Source organism: Schistocerca americana, chromosome 3, assembly GCF_021461395.2.
Source record: "Schistocerca americana isolate TAMUIC-IGC-003095 chromosome 3, iqSchAmer2.1, whole genome shotgun sequence".
Lineage (NCBI taxonomy): Eukaryota > Metazoa > Arthropoda > Insecta > Orthoptera > Acrididae > Schistocerca > Schistocerca americana.
The window spans coordinates 255,495,709-255,518,529 of NC_060121.1; the positions used below are offsets into that span (position 1 = coordinate 255,495,709).

Below are 22,821 nucleotides of genomic sequence, written 5' to 3' on the forward strand. Positions count from 1 at the left end.
TGAAGATACAGTGAAACTATCCAGTGAAAGTCAAGTTACTAAGATTCAGGAACAAGCTTTGAGTGAGGAATCCAAGAATATACTACAACCCCCTATGTATTGCTTGCATATGGATCACAAAGACAAGACTAAACAAGTTATAATGTGCACAAAGCTGATTAAGCGAACATTTTTTCCCTCTCTCCATACTTGAGTGGAACAGGAAAAGTCCTAATAACAGGCACAATTGGAAGTACCCTCTACCATGCACTTGGCAGTGGTTTGTAGAATATAAATGTAGAAATAAACTGTTTTTTAAAAATAAAATTAGGTTGTCATAGGAATATACTAATGTAACCAACCAGCACAGAATAAGAAAGAAAGTTGTGAAAATGAATTAAATCTGGAAAATTTGAATTATAAAAATCTTCATAAAAGTCCTAGTAGCCATAGGGTCAAGCGATAATTACAAACAATGCAAACTAGTAATGAAATTGCATGCATTGTGAAATCAATAAAGTCCGGAAGTTTTCAGACGCTCATAAGTCGTAAGCTAATTTTCAGTGTTTGATATTGATTTCTGGTTTCTCTCGCAGTGCATTTACTGTTAAGAGTGAAAAATCTTTTACTGTGGTAACATGCTTGCATTGCAGCCTTTCACCTTTATAATTCATATGGTATGGAAAGTTTTGGCAGAATGTGAACAAATAATTTAGAAGTAAAGGTATGAAAACTTTTTAAGCTAGAAACATTCCACGTGGGAAAAATATATCTAAAAACAAAGATCATGTGACTTACCAAACGAAAGTTCTGGCAGGTCGATAGACACACAAACAAACACAAACATACACACAAAATTCAAGCTTTTGCAACCAACGGTTGCTTCATCAGGAAAGAGGGAAGGAGAGGGAAAGACGAAAGGATGTGGGCTTTATATATTTATTAAAAACAAAGATTCCGTGACTTACCAAACGGGAAAGCGCTGGTAGATAGACACAGTAAAAAACAAAAAACTCAATAAAAAATACACACACACAAAAACACACTAAAAAACACTTGCACAAACACACACACAAATTTCTTGCTTTGAAATTTGTTTGTGTGTTTTTTATTGTGTGTCTATCTACCAGTGCTTTCTCGTTTGGTAATATATGTAGACACACACACACACACAGGCATAGCTACATTTGTACTGGTTCCATGCACAATGTCAGAACTGCAGTTCTGCAGGTAGAGTGGGTTGATGCGTTGTGCTGGGTGGACAGGATGAGGCAAGAATGGAGCCAGGGAATGGGAGGGAAGGTTGGAAAAGGGTAGCTGGTGGCTCAGAATGAGGCAGCAAGTCTGGTTATGGGAATGTGGGAGGGTGAGTCAGCAGATGCACAAGACAGGAATACAGCATCTGGGAACTGGCACAAACACCAGGGAGTTCATGCAGTGCATGCTAATGATGATTTGGAGAAGTGGATTGGGAGGGGCTGGTGGTAAAGAAGAAGGGGAGACTGTGTGGAAAAGAGTGTGTGTGTGCAAGATGAGTGCAGTTAGGGTCCTCTGACAGGGTGTTGGTTATGGGGCTGGGGATTAGTGGAGATCGAGGCTAGGAGGGTTATGAGAGCAAACAATGTGTTGCTACGAAAACACCAACCTACATAGCTGTTGCTTGGCAGAAGATTCCAGAGAGCCAGAGTTTCAGACATTGAAATTGAGCGTGTTGTGTTTAGTATCATTTTCCACCAGTGGCTGCTCAACTCTGTTCTTACGACAATTTGGCGGCGGCCATTCATTCGGTTGGACAGTTCGTCTGTGGTCATGTGCAGGTAATATGCTGTGTAGAAATTTCAGCAGAGCTGGTATATGACATGGCTGCTTTCGTAGGCAGCCTTGCCCCTGACTGGACTGGATAAGCCTGTGACAGGACTGGAGCAGGGTGTACTGGGTGAGTGAACAGGACAGGTCTTGCACTTGGCGCTTCCACAGGGATAAATGCCCTGTGGGAAGGAGTTGGAGTTATGTGTGGCATAGGAATGGATTAGGATATTATGTAGCTGGGTGGGCAGCAGAATACCACTATAGGAGGGGTGGGAAGAATTGTGGATAAGATGTTCCTCTTTCCAGGCATGATGATAGATAGTTGAAGCTCTGTGACCAAGAGCAGAGCTGATTACCCAGTTATGAAACATGCTACTAAGCAGAACATGCTAAACTTTAATGGCCGCTTCATTTCCTGTGCAGTCTGGATCTTTCCCCTCAACACCAGCTGTTGTAAATCCCATGGAGGGGAGTTAACCATGCAACACTTCCTTTGTCCCCATATTCCTCCCGGCCTTAATCTCTGCTAATTCCCTACCCCACACCCACCTCCACCCTGCAACAGCAGCCTATCATAAATCATCCTGTACCCACACACTGTTTCCCACAGTCTACTCTTCCTCTATTCTATCACCCCTCACAATTCACTCTGGCATTTTGTATTCAACCAGCACAATGTAGGTGTACAGGTGTGTGTGTGTGTGTGTGTGTGTGTGTGTGTGTGTGTGTGTGTGTGTGTGTGTGTGTGTGTGCGTGTCCTCAAATTTTCAGTCTTGTTTATGTGCCTATTGATGACTCAATGCCTCTACTATTTAGAAAGTCATTACCGTTCATATTTTCTCAATTAGTCAATACTATTTGTGTGCTCCTAGAAGAGACAGGATATGGTTGCTAATGAGGGCTAGCTCCACCAATACAAATTGTATTTACTCAGCAGGCACTGGCTGTTTTTCCTTGCTACCAGCCTAACCTGCCTGCGTTAGCAGACACCCTCTGAGCTTAGCATGTTGTCAGCTTTTCTATACAAAACTGGGTGTTAAATATGGAGTTAACAACACAGTGAAGATAATATTGAATGACGAAAATGCCAGTGTACACTGCACTGTATGTTGATTTGAGGGTGGTAGCAACTTGAAACAAGTGGATATTGATGCAAGTTGTACACTGTCCTGCAAATTTTGTTAATTCTCCTTGTCCCATCAGTCACAGTGCTGGGTCTTACCTTGTAGTGTGCAAACAGTGAAGGGACTGTATCAGCAAGATGGTGGACTCACTCATATGGCAATGACAATTTATGAGCTGTTGAAGAACTCCTTACAAGTAGTTAATATGGCCACAGTCAGTTTGTATATGGCACAAAGTGGCATCTGCTTAATTACTCACACCTAACATCCACCTCCTACTAATTCCCTCATACTAATTCCAATGACCTGTAGGCAGGTTTTGAAGAAAATTAGTCCAGGTTTCTTCAGGGATCTTCCATCTATTTATTAAGTAAATAGTAAATGAGTTCTTGCATTTTATGAAAAAAAGGATGCGTTCTATCCAACAGTATGTATCTGTATACAATTTCTGTCCAATAAATGTGCAAGAAGTAGTTAGGTTAAAAATTGAGCAGTGGAATGCAACCATCAAAATTTGTAGTACTGATATGATGTGAGTATAACTACTACAGTTACAGGCATTTCCCATTCAATTTATTGTGTACCATTTGTTTTTTATGCAAAAACAATAAAGGGGTTGCTTGTTTGTAAGACCAAATTAAAATCTTCCTGAGTCACATGTCTACTAATAAGGAATCCATATCTTCATACTCAGAGATATAAACCAGCTCATCTCGTATCTTTGCTTGGGAGTGAAGAAGTTTACTTATGAAGTGATGTCTCAGAAGTTGTTCACTCTGAATAATAGTTACTTGCACAGTTATTTTGTGACTTAATGCTGTCATGCTGTTGATATTACATACACACATTACATAAATTACCTTACCAATTTACACTGTTTATTTATTATGAATAAGGAAGCTAAAAGTGCTGAATTTATTTTTCTGACTTTTTAGGTAAAACAAATTGTGGATGAAATAATGGAAAAATTGCCAGAAGAGTTTAATATGGCAGAAATTATGGGAAAAGTGGAAGAACGTACTCCCTATGTAATTGTAGCCTTCCAGGAATGTGAGCGCATGAATTACTTAACTGGAGAAATGAAACGCTCACTTCGGGAACTGGATCTGGGTTTGAAGGTAATAGTTACGTATAGATTTTCAGTATCTAGTGAATATGTGAAACATATGAATATGTCCAGAGGGAATTGTTTTTAAATGAGAAGATGAAGAGTACTGAGTCCTCCTTCAGTCTTAATGAGAGCATGACCGTGAAGCTTGTTATGGTAGTCAGCTGCATATCTGGAACATCAACATAGCTTGCAATTCATATCAACTATTACATGATCTGAATCAGCACCGAGAGGTTCCATTATATCTTCTTCATTTGAGGAAATTTCTGTATGTATGTAATAAGATATTAAGGACTCCCATTCAAGGGTACAATTCACTGTTCTTCTTTTCTTTTTGTGTCACAAATAAATATTTGACAGTGCTTGACAAGTCTACTACATGACAGGAACTATTCCACAACTACTCAGAGTAACTATCATTGAAAAAGTGAAACAAAGACTTGGTTTTCTCTTTGATTTATTGTATAGTTATATTATAAAAGATGCAGCTTCAAGTTGCAGGTCAGTGGTCCCTTGTGAAGAAGGTCATAAATAGTTCTACTGTGGAACCTCACATAGCGAGCATTAATTCGTTCCAAAATCTTACTTGTAGTGCAAAACACTCATTAAGTGAAACAGTTTATCCCATATAAATTAATGTAAAAAATGCTAAAGCGTTTCATGCAGGAAAAGTACTAAAAGTTTTATTTTATTCATGCCATTTATTCAAACAAAATTGTGCATGCAGTATTAAGTACTTTATTATTCACAAAACATAACAAAATTTTTTTTGCTAGGAAGCTATCAACAGTCATTTGCTTCTGCTCATGCTTCAATACTTAGCGAAAATGCGACACAGCTTTATCGTCAAATAAATTTGTATCGCATGTAGCCACTGCTTTATTGTGGTGATGATTTTCAATGTAGGATGCAACCAATTCCCATTCTTTCAGGATTTCTCTTATTGTGTCAGAAGATTGCTGTTTTGCTGATACTGTCTCCTCCTCCTCTGAAGAACTTCTATCCGTAACTTCCTGCTGTGAAACACATCTTAACTTCATAAGCTCTTTGCTGGTTATTTCTAGGCTGTGATCTTCCACAAGCTCATCGATATCATTTCTATCATCTTGGTGCAGACAATGTTGTTAAAGTGATGTTTCCAAAACTCTGTTAGAGTGAGATTAGTAGCTTCAGTTAACTCAAAGCAGTGCTCTGAGAATGCTTTAGTGTAGAGCTTCTTAAAGTTAAAAATAATCTGCTGGTTCATAGGCTGGAGTAATGAAATGGTGTTGCGAGGCACACATTGGATCTTGATGAATTGAAACTCTTCAAGGAGGTGTTTTTGTAGGCCTGGAGAATGGACAGGAGCATAGCAAACAAGACATGGAGTGGCAGATTCATGTTAAACAAATATTTTTTCACTGAAGGAGCAAACACTTCACTGATCCAATCACAAAAACCATCACATGTCACCCAAGTCTTGTTGTTGAGCCTCTACATCACATTTAACCTTCTCTTCTGAACTTAACATTTCTTGAAGTCTCATGGAGTTTTTGAACAGTAAAAAAGCAGTGGTTTAATTTTCAGATCACCGCTTGCATCGGCACAGAATAACAGTGCGAGACAGTTTTTCATTGCCTTGTTACTGGGCAATACATTATCCTCTGCTGTTATAAAGGTATGGTTCAGCAACTTTTTCCAGAATAAACTTGTCTTGACACAATTAAAAACCTGTTGTAGCAGATAACCCCCAGAATCTATGAGTATCAGGAAGTTGCTGATGAAGTTCTTTGCTGCTTTTGTGGCAGAGCTGGCTGCTTTACCATGCCTCACAATGCTGTGGATGTTGGTTCTTCTCTTAAACTTCTCGAACCACCCATAACCTCCATTAGACACTTCTTTGGGCTCTGATGATCATGGTGTCTTCTTAATGAGGTTGGCAAAAATCATTCTTACCTTATCACAAATGCTGTTCTTGTTAACAATGTCACATTAAAATTGCTTTTCATTTATCCACATAAGGAGCAAACTTTCAACATCATCCAGAATATGAAACCATTGTTTAGATACTCTTGTCACTCCCTTTGAAGCATCTGTTTCCTTAATCTCATCCTTGGTATTGAGGATAGTGCAAATAGTTGATGTAGGCCAATTGTATATGCTTGCTAAATCAGCAATGCTCACAGCAAGCTCACTTTTTTCAATGATTTTTCATTTCATTTCTAAGGTCATTTTCTTTCTCTAACGGTCATCTTCTTGCTGCTCTATATTCAGGGTCATTTCTATGAAGGTTATCAAAATTTGTACACAAAAAAACACTGTTTAGAAAATGTGTGATCACAAGCTGCACTAAGATGGTAGCAGAAAGAGCACTAAACCCAGTCTGCAGTACATACTAAAGACATTGTTCATATGCCACTGGTGACAGTGAAAGGTGTTCATATTGTTGAAAGTTTCTCCCTCTGGGTGTAAACAGCTGGAGACACCACGCTGAATTGTTGTCACTCATTAATCGAAACATTGTTTGCTAAGTGAGGCATTTTTTTGCAATTTGTTTTGTTCATTATTCAAATTGGGCACTGTGGGAGGTACTCGTTAAGTGACGTTCCACTGTACCTGCTTCAGCTCAGAAATTTTGGTCAGTTCATACATTCTTGTTGGATGGTGCATGAATTTATGATATAGTGGTGGGCAGGGTCAGCACATTCAATTAATGGAAGGTGGTCCTCAAAAACCACAAAGAATTAGCTTCACACACTTGAAGCAGGAACAAATGCAGTTTGATGTGCAGCCTAAGTATACAATGTTTGTAGCATACAAATATCTGCATCCTGTCACAGTGATACCTGTGACGTGTAGGTGTTCTTTAATATACATAAATGCAGTATGATGTGAAATTTTCCCTTTGGCACACTTACTTTGATACCAGTCTGAACAGAGGTAAAAGGTATTGTTTCCATTAACAGTAGTAAACTTAAATGTTTTAAAAACATGGTAAATAATTTGAGAAATATGCAGTGTGTAATAAATGAACTAGTTTTATTGGAGCTCAATGAAATATAAAAATCAGTATGAAGTCTTCTATTTATTTTTTGAAGCATTAAATGGTTCATGACACTGTTCCTGAAATTTAAAAAAAAAAATGTACTGCAAGATTTTGAAAAGAGTTTTTCTTCCAAAAACCAAAAGAATGTAACCACATATTCCAAAAACAAAACTCAAACACAGTGTCAATTATGTTGTCTAAAAGTAGACATTTTAAACTCTCATCCTTGGCAATTTAAACAGGAATGAGTTTGTTTATTTGGGAATAAGTTGCTGTATAAATATATGATTATAGAGTAGTATCATCCTTTCTAAAACACACTATGTTAAAAAAGCAATAACTTGAAAGGATAGACAGCTACTTATAAAATAGACAAGGTTCTGAATGGCAGATAGGCACAATGAAAAAGACTGTTAGATGTCATTCAGCTGTTTGACCAAGTGTTTCATCAAACATAAACAACAAAACTCACACACATCCACACAAGCACAACTCACACATTCATGGTCACTGTCATCTAAGGGCCGACAATAACTGTGTCTGAAGTGAGCAGTGATCTTTGATGGAGTAGGCAGTGGGGGTAAAGAGAAGGTGTGGGGCTGGGAGGGATAGCAGAGCAGGGAAGGGAGGGGGAAGATGTTAGTGCTGCCTGTAAGAGTATTCAGGGACATGGTGGGGACAGGATAGGGCCATTACATTCTGCATTGGATGGTATTGTGGAAGAGGGATGTTTATGGGGAGGGGGGAAAGAAGAGGAGAGGTGCAGAGAAGGGTAAAGGATGTGCAAATATATATAAAAATAATAAATATTATTATTATTAATTGAATTAATTATAATATTATCAAATTTGATTTTTATAAATTTTGAAGTAAATGAATTGTCTTTCAGTCTTAATTTACCAGTCTTGTAAATTGTAAGTCAGTAGTAGCGTGAAATTACATTGATTTTTACGTTCTCTACAGCGTTGAGATTTACACAATCTAGTTGTATGCTTCTTCTTCCACCATCAGTACTTCTCATTTTTGACTGTGAGTACAATACTGATTTTTGTCGGACTTCCTCTTCAGATGCAGGCAGCTACAGTGACATGACGTTAGCATAATGTGTGGAAGAAAATAAAAACTTTCATGGTTTTTCACTAATAAGAATCCCCACACTTCATATTTTCATAAATATTATTATTCAGGCATCACAAATTCTACTACACAATTCTCACAAAAATATGTCTGCTCCCTATGAGGACTAAAGACAGAGTCTATTAAATAATTGACAAAAAAAATTGAACAAAGTTTCCATCATTTGTCATTCGCCTTCCAGCGTAACAAAATACATTTTTTCTGATGCTTACAGTGACCGCGCTATTGTTTATTGTCATTTTGGGGAACAAAATAACTGATGATGGTTGAAGTAGAAAGGATATAAAACGTAGAATGGCAATGGCAAGGAAAGTGTTTCTGAAGAAGAGAAATTTGTTAACATCGAGTATTGATTTAAGTGTCAGGAAGTCGTTTCTGAAAGTATTTGTATGGAGTGTAGCCATGTATGGAAGTGAAACATGGACAATAAATAGTTCAGACAAGAAGAGAATAGAAGCTTTTGAAGTGTGGTGCTACAGAAGAATGCTGAAGATTAGATGGGTAGGTCAGATAACTAATGAGGAGGTATTGAATAGAATTGAGGAGAAGAGGAGATTGTGGCACCACTTGACTAGAAGAAGGGATCGGTTGGTTGGACACGTTCTGAGGCATCAAGGGATCACCAATTTAGCATTGGAGGGCAGCATGGAGGATAAAAATTGTAGAGGGAGACCAAAAAATGAATACACTAAGCAGATTCAGAAGGATGTAGGCTGCAGTAGGTACTGGGCGATGAAGAAGCTTGCACAGGATAGAGTAGCATGGAGAGCTCCATCAAACCAGTCTCAGGACTGAAGACCACAACAACAACAACAATAACAACAACATTGGTTTTTAACTTTTATCGTAGCGTGTCGGGGCTTTTCGGGGCTTTTCCTATACAAGGACTATGCAGGTGCAGGAAAAAATGTAGGACTGGAGTGGGATCAGGGAAGTGTTCTCAGCATTTGGGTGCTCCAGCTACCTCTTGGCCTCAGTTTGCCAATGGGCATTCTCATAGTCAGACGGCTTGTTAGTTATCATACCCACGTAGAAAATGGCACATGGCTGTTTTCATAGGTGGACCTGCCTTTGATGTGTTGGGAGACATCTGTGACATGACTTGAATAGATGTTAGTGGGAGCATATCTGGAACAGATCTGGCATCTAGAGCTATTGCAGGGGTATGAGCAGTGGGGCAAGGGTGTGGGAGCAGGGGTGGAATAGGGATCGATAGTCAAAACCCTGACAGAAAATGGTATCAAGTTTCTCTAGTCCTGGGTGCTACTGAGTCACGATGGGGTTGCTCCCATGTGGCCAGACATGTGGGGATGACAGTGCCCGGGAAGACAAGGTATAAGAGATCTGTTTCTGGAGTAGGTGGGGATGGTAATTTTGGTCTTGAGCACCTCGGTGAGACTCTTGCCTTATTTCGAGAGGGACTGTTCATCACTGCTAATAGGATAACCATGGGTGGCTTGGCTGTATGGAAGGATCTTCGTGATGTGGATTTTGTGGCAGCTGTTGAATTGGAGGTGTCTTTGGTGGTTGGTGTATTTGATGTGGCTGGAGACACTGATGTAGCCATCCCTGAGGTGGAGGTCAATTACTGTAGCAACGGAATCACATTCCTTACCAAGGTTTTGACAACATCTCGTCATACCGTTAAATGAGGTATATCATCCCTACTATCCTCCCCACTCCTCCCACAGTGGTATTCCACTATCCACCCAATCTATGCTCATCTCTCCTTGTCCATCCCTATTACCCCTGCTCCCAGCACCTTGTCCAGTAGCTCATATACCAGCAATAGTCCTAGATGCAAGACTTGTCCCATACATCCTCCCACTATGATCTGCTCAAATTCTGTCACAGTCATCTCCATCCATGTCAAAGTCAAGGCCATCTGTGAAAGCAGCCATGTGATCTACCAGCTTAGCTGCAACAATGGTGCCTCATCACTTTTGAGCATAACAACAAACAACCTGTTAAAAACTTTAATGAGCTGTTGCTATTTTTGGTCTGTACTTGGATGGTGATGGTGTATCAATATAAATAGATCTGTCATGAAAAATTTTGCAGCTGTGGTACACCACATTAAAAAAAAATTATTCCACACTGCAGAAACTATTCCAAAATAGTGCACCTTTTGAAATGAAAGTGGGCCAGAAGAAAGAATTTTTTCCATGTGTGCTGTAAAAGCAAGGCTGAGGCAGTATTGTATGCAGCTTACCAAAGGTAATGTGCTCCATCAGGGACAAGTGATATTTGAAGATAGAGGAATAAGGCAAAGAAGTTATTTTATGCAGATTGGTGGAATCACATTTTAACGGAGTCACACTGCCCCTCTCATTATGCTTCATCACATAAACTACTATATTCCTCCTCCGAGTGGCATAGTGAACATAACTGGGAGCCAGGGCACAACACTTTATTTGTGCCCGTCCTCCTCCCACTGGCACCTTGTGTACAACACTTCACTTTATTGCACCCCTCCCCCCCCCCCCCCCCCCCTCCATAATAACATATATGATATATAGAATTTTCTTATGTAATAATATATTTTCTGGAAAATCTTGTTAATCTCGGAGAACATTTGGCATGATAGACCATTTGCCCCCTCCCAGCCTTGCTGCATTGCTGTGTCCCTCAACCTTCCTATCCTGATCCCTACACCATCATTTCCTCTCCTCCTAAACTGCAATGCAATTTATTGATGACCCCATTAGAATTAATGCTAATGTTGAATTTTCATTTTATTCTCATCAATTTGTAATGACATTAACCCATGATTTGAACTGTTGCGTTATAGATGAAAGAATTTTAGAAAACTTAAGTCTGGAATTGTATTGTAAATCAAGGAATTGCAATTTTTTTCTTGCTGCACATCAGTTCTTTACCTTACAGTCAGAGTGTCCTTAATAATTTCATTAGAACTTATTTTCAAAATATTTCATTCCCTCATGATGTTCATGATTGTTTCTGAAAATTATTAGAACAGTTAATAACAAAATTTTATGGGGTTGTGTTTGTGCAAAAAGAAGTATTCAGAATGCAATGCCAAACTCTTTGTAACACCTATAAAGCTGTGAACATTTACGAATATTGTTCTGGTTCTGAACTTGTATTCTACTGGCATGTGATAATCCCAACTAAGAAACAGGTGTTCCTGTTCTTGGTTCTGATAACTTACTACACGACAGCTATTCTCAGTATTTGCAAGAAGATTTTGGAACTGTGAACTTCTTAGTTGCTCAGTCTTCCACCACTAGCATGAGCAAATATTTTTGCACTAGGCAGAACTGTACTTTTTAAAGAAATCACGTACTGTGAGTCATTAATTTAGGACCAATAGGTACAGCTTGAAGTGATTTCTGAGGATGATAGAAATTCCTAAAATGTAACTCAGTTTCTAAAACTTTGAAATCTGTGTAGTTTGAACATTGTAGAGCTGTGCACTGTTACTGATGTTTGATTTTCTGTCTGTGTGCGCAGTGCCATTGTGGAAGAGTTTCGTTTCTTTTTTTTTTTTTTTTTTAATCTTTTTTTCATTGTTTGTATATTGTGATATTAGTAATGTAGCTTCTCTGCGTCATTTGTAGTACAAAAGGTGTGTAGGATAACCTATGGTTATTGCAGTCCTTAATTTTTCATTTAGTCTCAATTTCTTGGGTTAGTACAGTATATCATGTATGCAGTTCTGCAACGTGGAAAATTGATAAAAACTCAGTTTGTTTTTGGATGTAAGGAGAATTCTCTGATAGAGAATCTGGGTATGTTGGTAATTTGGGCATCCAAAGTTAGTTGGTTAATTGTGTCTTGCAAGAAAATAGCTGACAACTTGGGAAGGGTGGCCAGTGCACAGTCAGTATGTTTGACAGGACGTCAAATATGAGATGATGGGGAGACTCTGACAATGGCTACATAGTGCACAGGGTAAATCTGGCTGCAAGTTTTAAGCTTATATCAACAAGAGTGACACCTGCCTTAGTTTGAAGCCTTCTTCAATTCCTTTAGATAGCTTGTTGAATTTCTGAAGACAATTAGGCTCACATGTGGATGCAAGTATGGTTCATCATTTGCAGCCTTGTATACAGAACTTCTGGTTTGGAGCCAAGACGAGGGCTTAAACGGGAGGATCATATGGTTCTGCATCAATCTTAGATGCAGATTTCTGACCTCCAGTGTTGAGTGAAAAATTAGGGCCATCTTTCATACATCAAGTGTACACACCACAGAGTAAGCACAGTATGTATGACATGCACATGAGGGATTTTTAAGTTATAAGCATGTCTTTATATACTTGGTGATCAATTACATGCTGCGATGAGCGAAGGTGATATACCAGTTACATTAATTACAGATAATGTACATCCTTGCTGATTAATAAAAACAAAATACATTATTAATGTGGTATAAGTTAATAGGAGGAGTGTCCATGGTAGGACTCCAGAATTAGTCTCACTTATTAACAGCACCAGTACACACATAGTACTAAGAAAAAGAAGCTGAGTGAAACCAGAATCAAACAGTGACAAAATCTTGTATTCCAATTGAAATATTTATCACAAAGATAGGCTCTACACCAATGGCGGTGATGTATTTATTGTCATAAGAAGCTTGGTCATTACAGATTCTAAATGCAAAAGAATCTACGTGAAGTTAAGCTTCAAAGGTGGGTAAAACATGGTAATCTGATGGTTCTATTGAACTTCTACCTCAGATGTAGTGGTGAAACTCTTTAGAGAAACCTGGTGTAATTTTCTTGACCAGTAGGCAGACATTTTAATGGGAGAGCCTCAAGACTGAAGCAGGGATTAATGTGAGATTATTGTAAATATCAGTGATGTAGAAAATTATAAGATTGCTACTTACCATAAAGATAACATGTTAAGTTATAGACAGACACAATTAAAACTTACTTAAACATATCTAAGTGTCTTTTAATTGTGTTTGTTTGCAACTTAATGTGTCATCTTTATGGAAAGTAGCAGTCTGTCTTTTCCTACATTGTTGATATTCCTATTTGGAGATTACTGTCTGAAATTTACCTGGAGCAATTAGTTAGGAAACCAACATGTGAGTATGGTGTCGTAGATATATCAGTAACTAGTGTACCCAAACTTCTTGAATAACCATTTCTGCTATAGTTTTTCTGTAATAGACTATCAAATATTTTCGACAGCGGCCTTTTGGTAATGATCTTATGCATTTTGCAGGGTGAACTGACAATAACATTTGTCATGGAAGAATTGGAGAATGCACTTTTCTTAGATCAGGTAAGATCTGTTTTCCATACACATAATAAAAGTTAATACAACCACATTATCTTCTTGTGGTATAACTCTAAAATATTCAGAAGATCAAAGTGGTGTTAGATTCCATATTAAAGCTATGTTATGCTTAATATGTTGTGAGAGTTGTTAATGAGACACGTGTGGCTGACAGCTTTCAGCCGAATCATCTGGTTCCTTCCCTCACCACTAGCTTCTCTGAACAACGCAGGTGGGAGTTATTCTTACAACACATCCTCCACTCCTATAATCTTCTTGGCCTCAATCTCAGATAACCCACTGTCCCCGCACCCTTCACCCAACAGTTTCCAGTTCCTGTGTCCTGTCACCCCCTCCTAATTCATGTTCCCGTGTCACCTTCAGTATGTACTGCTTCCCACCAATAGCTACACTCATGCCAGCCAGTATGCTTATCGACAACGCAGTGCTTCTGATTTCAGGTGAATGATCTCCTTTAATCCAAAAGTATTTACATTCTACAAGAACTACCCTACAAGATTCATATAAAATAACTTTTGTTAAAAATTGTTCTTACATGTTTGAATTTTATGTGTATTGAATTTTGAACATGATAAACTTTTTCGTGTTTGAATTGCATATGCATTGAATTTTAAATATGATAATTTTTGTCCACTTTGAGTGTAAACAAGATTTGGATTTGGCAACCTTATTTCCTGAGAACCAGAGGAAAATATTTTAGGTGGGGAGAGACTGTTAAATACATAACTTACAAAGAACTCTTTTGTCTAAATTCCAATTTATATTTAAGAGTAAATGGTTTGAAATAGCTATGAAGGATGGAAATTATTCAAGACTATATCCTTACACAAACATGCTGTGCAAAATATGTAATTGTAATAAATTAATGAAGTAAAATGTACTTTTTGAGAAGTTCCTGTGTAAAACAAGTGATACTACTCATTCCAACCATATAACTTTCAAAAAGTTATCAAATACTAATCTGTCATGGGCTCATATTATCTACACACATCAAAAAACGTTTTGCATCACCTCGGTTACAAGAGTTCCACAACCTGTATAGAAAATTGGAATATAGCAACATAAACATCATTTCCGCCCTTTTTATTGCTCATTAAAACCATACATCGCATATTGTATCACCTTCAGAAGTTGTGGTCCAGATTGCTGTACACACCGGTCCCTGTAATACCCAGTAGCACATCCTCTTGCATTGATGTATGCCTGTATTCATCGTGGCATACTTCCACAAGTTCATCAAGGCACTGTTGGTCCAGATTGTTCCACTTCTCAATGGCGATTCGGCATAGATAGTGGTTTGTCACATCATCCATAAACAGCCCTTTTCAATCTGTCCCAGGAATGTTTGATAGAGTTCTTGTCTGGAGAACACGCTGGCCATTCTAGTTGAGTGATGTCATTATCCAGAAGGAAGTCATTGACAAGATGTACGTGATGGGGATGCGAACTGTTGTCCATGAAGATGAATGCCTCGCGAGTATGCTGCTGATATGGTTGCACTATCGGTCGGAGGATGGCATTAACGTATCATACAGCCATTACAACGCCTTCCATGACCACCAGCAGCGTATGTCGGCCCCACGTAATGCCACCCCAAAACAGCAGGGAACCTCCACCTTGCTGCACTTTTTGGACAGTGTGTCTAAGGCATTCAGCCTGACCGGGTTGCCTCCAAACACTTCTCCGACGATTGTCTGGTTGAAGGCATATGCGACACTCATCAGTGATGAGAATGTTATGCCAATCCTGAGCGGTCCATTTGGCATGTTGTTAGGCCCATCTGTACTGCACTGCATGGTGTCATGGTTTCAAAGATGGACCTCGCCATGGACGATGGGAATGAAGTTGCACATCATGCACCCCATTGCGCACAACTTGAGTCGAACACAACGTCCTGTGGCTGCACGAAAAGCATTATCCAACATGGTGGCATTGCTGTCAGGGTTCCTCTGAACCATAATCCACAGGTAGTGGTCATCCACTGCAGTAGTTTCCCTTGGGAGGCCTGAGTAAGGCATGTCATTGAATGCAATTGAACAACTGTATTGATCATCTAGGCATGGTTGAACTACAGACAACATGAGCCATGTACCTCTTTCCTGATGGAATGACTGGAATTGATCAGCTGTCGGACCCCCTCCATCTAATAGTTGCTGCTCATTCATGGTTGTCTACATCTTTGGGCGGGTTTAGTGACATCTCTGAACAGTCAAAGGGACTGTGTCTGTGATACAATATCCACAGTCAACATCTGTCTTCAGGAGTTCTGGGAACCGGGGTGATGCAAAACTTTTTTTGATGTGTGTATATCATTTGACCTTCACAAATCTATCAGTCGCAGTACTAACAACCATTTATCAAACTCCAGAACATCTTCCAGGATGTACCTGGAACTGAGACCCCCCCAGCCCAGATTCCTTATCCCGACCGCAGTTGGTACTTACTTATTCACTAGTACTAAAATTGCTTTAGAAGGTTCATTATTTCCACTTTTCAGCTCTCTGCAGCTTTCTTTTCCCACCATTTCTACATATCCGCCCCCCCTCTCTCAACTCCCCCCCCCCCCCCCCCCCCCACTTTCCTGGTTTTTCCCATTCTCTGTATGTTTTGACCATTGTCTGCTTTCCTTTTCTTGTGTAACTTGCATCCCTTGACTTTTCCTTCAACTATGAAAGTTTCTTTCCTCAGCTGCATTTTTCTCGCCCATCCACTTTTTACCTCATATACCTACTTCAAGTAAGCTTGTGGTGAAAGTGGTACATACAAGTTGTAGTAGTGTTAGGTAGCCCCAGCTCAGACTTGAGTCAGCTTACAAAATGTAAACTCCGGAAAAGTACCATTCCACCATCTCATTAAGAGGTACAGTTGTGCTTGAAATCACGAAGTTTTTCTACAGGAACCTATGCTTTTTCAAACAATTTTTGCAGTGCGTGTCTAATTACGTGTGACAGTATCATCAATTTTGTGTAGGTTCCAGCTGTGTGGGCCCAGAGAGCATATCCTTCCCTACTAGGTCTTACTGCCTGGTTTGCTGATCTTCTGCTTCGCTTACGTGAGCTTGAAACATGGGCCACAGATTTTGTGGTAAGTATTAAAAATTTTGTTATTCTTAATATGAAACAAACAGTGGATTAAAGTACCATATAATGCCCAAAATATGGAAAAAACTTATCTTTATGTAGTTCAGAAATAGGAGATTATAGAGACTTATTCATTTGCTGTGAACTCCTTTAAAACTCCAACAGACTCTAAGGCACAAAAAACAGTGATATAAAAGAGATTCCAGAAAGCATGAGAATTACTGTTATCATATATTCAAGTTCTGTACATGTGTATGGTTTAAATCATGGTATTCATAGAAATTGCCATTGTAAACATACTCATGAATGAGTAGTGCAGTTTTTATTGAATTAATTAAACTGTAAATTAAAAGCTTCCTTCTGGTAACAAGAAGGTTTTCCAGACTGAATAAACAAAATATTCACAGAACATCTGTTAATTGCTAGGAATAAATTCTGATCTGCTGACCTGCTAAAATTCCTGGAATCTCTGAATACCTTCTCCCAATTAAATTTCACATGATCCTATTCCGAATCCCATGCCACTTTCCTTGATGTAGATCTCATCCTCACCAAAGGCCAGCTACACACTTCCATCCACATTAAACCTACCAACAAACAACAATTCTTACATTTTGACAGTTGCCATCCTTTCCATGTCAAACGTTCCCTCCCATTCAGCCTTGGCATATGAGGCAAACGTATTTGTTCGGATGCAGACTCTTTACAGCAATACACCACCATTCTCACCTCAGCCTTCACTGCACGTTATTACCCTATCAACCTAGTTAAAAAGCAGATTTCCTGAGCTGTCACATCTAATCCTTGTACTGCTGATCCCTCCAAAAAACAACTGGATCACACCATTGGTGATTCAGTATTATCCTGCTCTGGAATGTGTTAAACAGCTACTTCAGCAGGGCCATGACTTCCTAAAAGTATGCCCTGAAATGAGATCCATTGTGTCTGAAATTTTGCCCACCACACCTAGAATAGCTTTCCATTGCTCTCCCAGACACCGCAATATTCTTGTCAGATCCTATGCTCCTTCTGCACCCATCTCCCTACCCTATTGCTCCTACTCGTGTGACCATCCCTACTGCAAGACTTGCCCTACGCACCCTCCTGCCACCAACTGTAACAACCCTGTAACTGGCAAAACATATACTATCAAAGGGAGACACTGCTCGGCCTTCTACATCGGCATGTCCACTACCAAATTATCAATTAGGATGAATGGGCATAGGCAAAGGGTGTTTACTGTCAACTCACAATATCCTGTTGCAGAGCATGATCTACAACATGACATCCATGACTTCGGCACCTGTTTCTCCACACGCGCTATCTGGAGTATCCCCCAGATACCAGTTTCTCAAAACTCCACCAGTAGGAACTAGCACTACAACATGTCCTTGGTTCCCACCACCCACTGGACCTTAATTTACGTTAATTTTTTTCATCTCATTATTTCTTCACTGTAACTACTTTTTGCTTCAACCTATTTTATTTTTCTACATCTTTCTTTGTCTTTACCATCTATTTTTCACTGTCACCCCTCTCACTTCTGTTATGTACAATGCACTTAGCTTTTCACTCTTGTTAACTCATACATGACATTTAAGCAGTAATCTCTGTCTGCATATTACCCTGTCTTCCACCTTTAAGCTCTCAGGTTTTCAAAACTCACCCAATGCAGTCCCCAACAATCATTCTTTCCTTCTCATCCCGTACGATAAGTCTCCCCCGAACCGCAGTTCTGCATGACTTCCCCGAAATCTACCCCTTTTCCTAGACCTCTCCAGTTCTTTTCCTTCACCCCTCTACCTTCCCTTTCAACCCTTCTGCCTGAAGAAGGAACCACTGGCTCTGAAATCTGGCTAATTACAACCGTCTTTTATGTGTGTGTTCTGCCGCCGCTTGGTGAGTAGATTTTTTATCTATACAGTTAAATAATTTGGTCAATAATTGATCGTTTTCATTGTTATATTTTTACATTTTGTAACAAACACTGAGCCTTGGGGAGTTTTTCTTGTATGTCAGTTCTTAAAGCCTAGGAGAATCCCTGCTCTGCTATGAAGGTAATTGGACTACTGTGTCAACACCACTTGCAGCTTCATCGATGATCATCTGCCCCTTCACAGTTGATACTTTTCATCACAAAATATAAATCACCACTCAGTCCAAATGGAACAAAATCTTTTTAATTTGTGTATGCTTAATTTTTACTCCTCTCATTATTCTTACTTAATCTGTGGTTGTCACAGCTGTCTTGTCTCCAAAATGTCAAATTTATTGAAAGAGCTTTGCAGTATTTTTATTTAAGGAACAGTTCTCTGTCTTTCATAGCTACAAAAATTATATTATTACCTAGTCACACTGTTTCCTTACTCTTCTGAACTATCTCAAAGTGCAGATCTCTTAGATATTATTTTTCCTCACCACCTGTTTTTTCATTCAGTTTGAATACTTTTATTGCTTCATCGCACGAATGTGTTTTGACCATTGTGGGCAAACATTCCTCTGTCAATTTTTTCTGAAGATCTCAACTGTGTTACTATTAGCTTCATTATTAAATCAAAATATAGTTTTCTAAAGACTCTCTTCATTTTGTGAAGATGTTACTGCAGTTACTTCCTGCAGTATCATAAAAGTAATTGTGAAAATGATTTTCTTATTTTGGTTTTCTCGTTATTATCATAAGCAATTTTCACTTCATCATCAACCATAGCTACTTGACATCTACTGCTGGATAAATGTCTCCTTTAGACATCTTCATGCATTGTGGTCTGCAGCTATTGGGCTGGACAAAAATGTAGAACACTGCGAGAAATGCATGCTTGAACATAAATGGAGATGCTAACCAAGTCTGCAGGTTGCACTATTGTATTTGACCTGAACTATTGTATTTGACCACAGATGGTACCATGCAATATCTTAAAAACATTGCAGGTGTCAGTCATGGTCAGAACAGGGTTCTGTGTAGTTGTGAGTGCATCATGTCAGAGCAAAGTGAAGTGCAATATGGGCTTCTGTAACCAAGGGAGCTGAAGTGTTTGGCATTTCATGAGGCACCATATAGAAGATTTATGCTGCATAGCAGGCAACATCATCCCCTAAGTCAGACAGTGCGGATGAAAGTGTGTGTTGAGTTCTTGTGAGGGATGGTCATTGAAGAGGATAGTGATGAAAAAATAAGAGGACGACAGTTGCAAAAGTCACAGCAGAAATGAATCTTGTTAGCACCAAAAAGACATGAAGGGAGCTCCAGAAGGACGGAATTGCAGAGTGAGCTGGAATTCCAACGAACACCCATAACAGAAGAATGTGGTGCTGAACCTATATAATCTGGACTATGGAGTAATGGGAGAAAGTCATTTGGCTGGATGAGTCTTATTGCACACTATTTCCAACTTCTTGTCGAGTTTACGTCCCAAGAGGAAAACATGGTGGGGGTTCAGTGATCTGGGCAGCTGTATCATGGCATTCCATGGACTCTAAGTTTACTCTGTAAGTCTGCACAATTGCCAAGGATTATGTGACCATTTTGGCTGCTCAGGTCCATCCCATGATACAATGTTTGTTCCCCATCGGTGATGCTGTGTACCTAGACCCCCTGTTCATATAGCTCGCATCATCCATGACTGGTTTTTCTGATTATGAGAGTGAATTGCTGCATCTTCCCTGAAGTTCATCTGCACTAGAGGCAAACAGTAAAATCTGACCAGCAAAACAACAGTGGTTCAGGAATATTTTGCCGCCAGATATTCCTTCTTCTATTTTCAGTTTCAGGTATCTGAAAAGTTAATAGTTTTAATGTTGCGGAATCTTCTTACCTGACCACTCTTTCATCACTTTTACTTGTCTTGGTTACAAAAAGCAAATTTTCAATACTTCACATGTTTTTCTGACTACTCACACGCTTTGCATTTCCAAAAGGTGAGAAAACATGCCCATTAAACAAATCACTTATGAATTATACATCTTTTGCATAAGAAGGGCTTATTTCAATAGTGGTACAAGTCCATTTTTGTTCATTCTGAGATATGGAGTCCTAAAGTTAAAAGAGTGCTGAAAAATCTGCAGTTGAGATACCAGAAATATTCAAGTATATGTTGTTGTCGTTGTTGTTGTGGTCTTCAGTCCTGAGACTGGTATGATGCAGCTCTCCACGCTACTCTATCCTGTGCAAGCATCTTCTTCTCCCAGTACGTACTGCAACCTACATCCTTCTGAATCTGCTTAGTGTATTCATCTCTTGGTCTCCCTCTACGATTTTTACCCTCCACGCTGCCCTCCAATACTAAGTTCGTGATCCCTTGATGCCTCAGAACATGTCCTACCAACCGATCCCTTCTTCTAGTCAAGTTATGCCACAAACTCCTCTTCTCCCCAATTCTATTCAGTACCTCCTCATTAGTTATGTGATCTACCCATCTAATCTTCAGCATTCTTCTGTAGCACCACATTTCGAAAGCTTCTATTCTCTTCTTGTCCAATCTAGTTATCGCCCATGTTTCACTTCCATACATGGCTACACTCCATACAAATACTTTCAGAAACGACTTCCTGACACTTAAATCTATACTCGATGTTAACAGATTTCTCTTCTTCAGAAATGATTTCCTTGCCATTGCCAGTCTACATTTTATATCCTCTCTACTTCGACCATCATCAGTTATTTTGCTCCCCAAATAGCAAAACTCCTTTACTAGTTTAAGTGTCTCATTTCCTAATCTAATACCCTCAGCATCACCCGACTTAATTCGACTACATTCCATTATCCTTGTTTTGCTTTTGTTGATGTTCATCTTATATCCTCCTTTCAAGACACTGTCCATTCCGTTCAGCTGCTCTTCCAAGTCCTTTGTTGTCTCTGACAGAATTACAATGTCATCGGCGAACCTCAAAGTTTTTATTTCTTCTCCATGGATTTTAATACCTGCTCCGAAGTTTTCTTTTGTTTCCTTTACTGCTTGCTCAATATACAGATTGAATAACATCGGGGAGAGGCTACAACCCTGTCTCACTCCCTTCCCAATCACTGCCTCCCTTTCATGCCCCTCGACTTTTATAACTGCCATCTGGTTTCTGTACAAATTGTAAATAGCATTTCGCTCCCTGTATTTTACCCCTGCCACCTTCAGAATTTGAAAGAGAGTACTCCAGTCAACATTGTCAAAAGCTTTCTCTAAGTCTACAAATGCTAGAAACATAGGTTTGCCTTTTCTTAATCTAGCTTCTAAAATAAGTCGTAGGGTCAGTATTGCCTCACGTGTTCCAACATTTCTACATAATCCAAACTGATCTTGCCCAAGGTCGGCTTCTACCAGTTTTTCCATTCGTCTGTAAAGAATTCGTGTTAGTATTTTGCAGCCGTGACTTATTAAACTGATAGTTCGGTAATTTTCACATCTGTCAACGCCTGCTTTCTTTGGGATTGGAATTATTATATTCTTCTTGAAGTCTGAGGGTATTTTGCCTGTCTCATACATTTTGCTCACCAGATGGTAGAGGTTTGTCAGGACTGGCTCTCCCAAGGCTGTCAGTAGTTCTAATCGAATGTTGTCTACTCCCGGGGCCTTGTTTCGACTCAGGTCTTTCAGTGCTCCGTCAAACTTTTCACGCAGTATCATATCTCCCATTTCATCTTCATCTACATCCTCTTCCATTTCCATAATGTTCTCCTCAAGTACATCGCCATTGTATAGACCCTCTACAAACTCCTTCCACCTTTCTGCTTTCCCTTCTTTGCTTAGAACTGGGTTTCCATCTGAGCTCTTGATATTCATACAAGTCGTTCTCTTTTCTCCAAAGGTCTCTTTAATTTTCCTGTAGGCAGTATCTATCTTACCTCTAGTGAGATAAGCCTCTACATCCTTACATTTGTCCTCTAGCCATGCCTGCTTAGCCATTTTGCACTTCCTGTTGATCTCATTTTTGAGACGTTTGTATTCATTCAAGTATATATATATATAACATATATTCAAGTACGGTGGAACTAGCGGAAGAGGCACATAATACAATAAATCCACCTTGCGTCTGACTTGTAACAAGCGGCACTGTGGTCGGCGTCTGTTCACCAGAGGTGCGGCCGTAATACAAATTCTGGAACTAACCACTCCAGTCTTAACCACTGAGCTTTTCTGAGCTCAACCCTTTGATTCTAAGTACTATTATGGAGCGTTTTAGTAATTACAAAATTACCCCAGGTGGTAACAAATCCTCCGCCATCAGTGGCGCAACTAGTCTATCGGATTCTGGGGAGACTAGGCTGAAACGCTATATCCCAAACCAGAGGAAATCG

The 22,821-nt window shown here is 39.3% G+C and overlaps 1 protein-coding gene across 1 annotated transcript in view; it reads left to right on the forward strand.

The window, feature by feature from the left end:
* Positions 1–22,821, forward strand: part of LOC124606003 (dynein beta chain, ciliary) — an 809,537-nt gene that overhangs the window by 768,930 nt on the left and 17,786 nt on the right. The window contains exons 79-81 of the mRNA XM_047137965.1: positions 3,848–4,030; positions 13,384–13,443; positions 16,429–16,542. Coding sequence (XP_046993921.1) covers positions 3,848–4,030; positions 13,384–13,443; positions 16,429–16,542 — 357 coding nt within the window. The remainder of the gene's footprint in view (positions 1–3,847; positions 4,031–13,383; positions 13,444–16,428; positions 16,543–22,821) is intronic.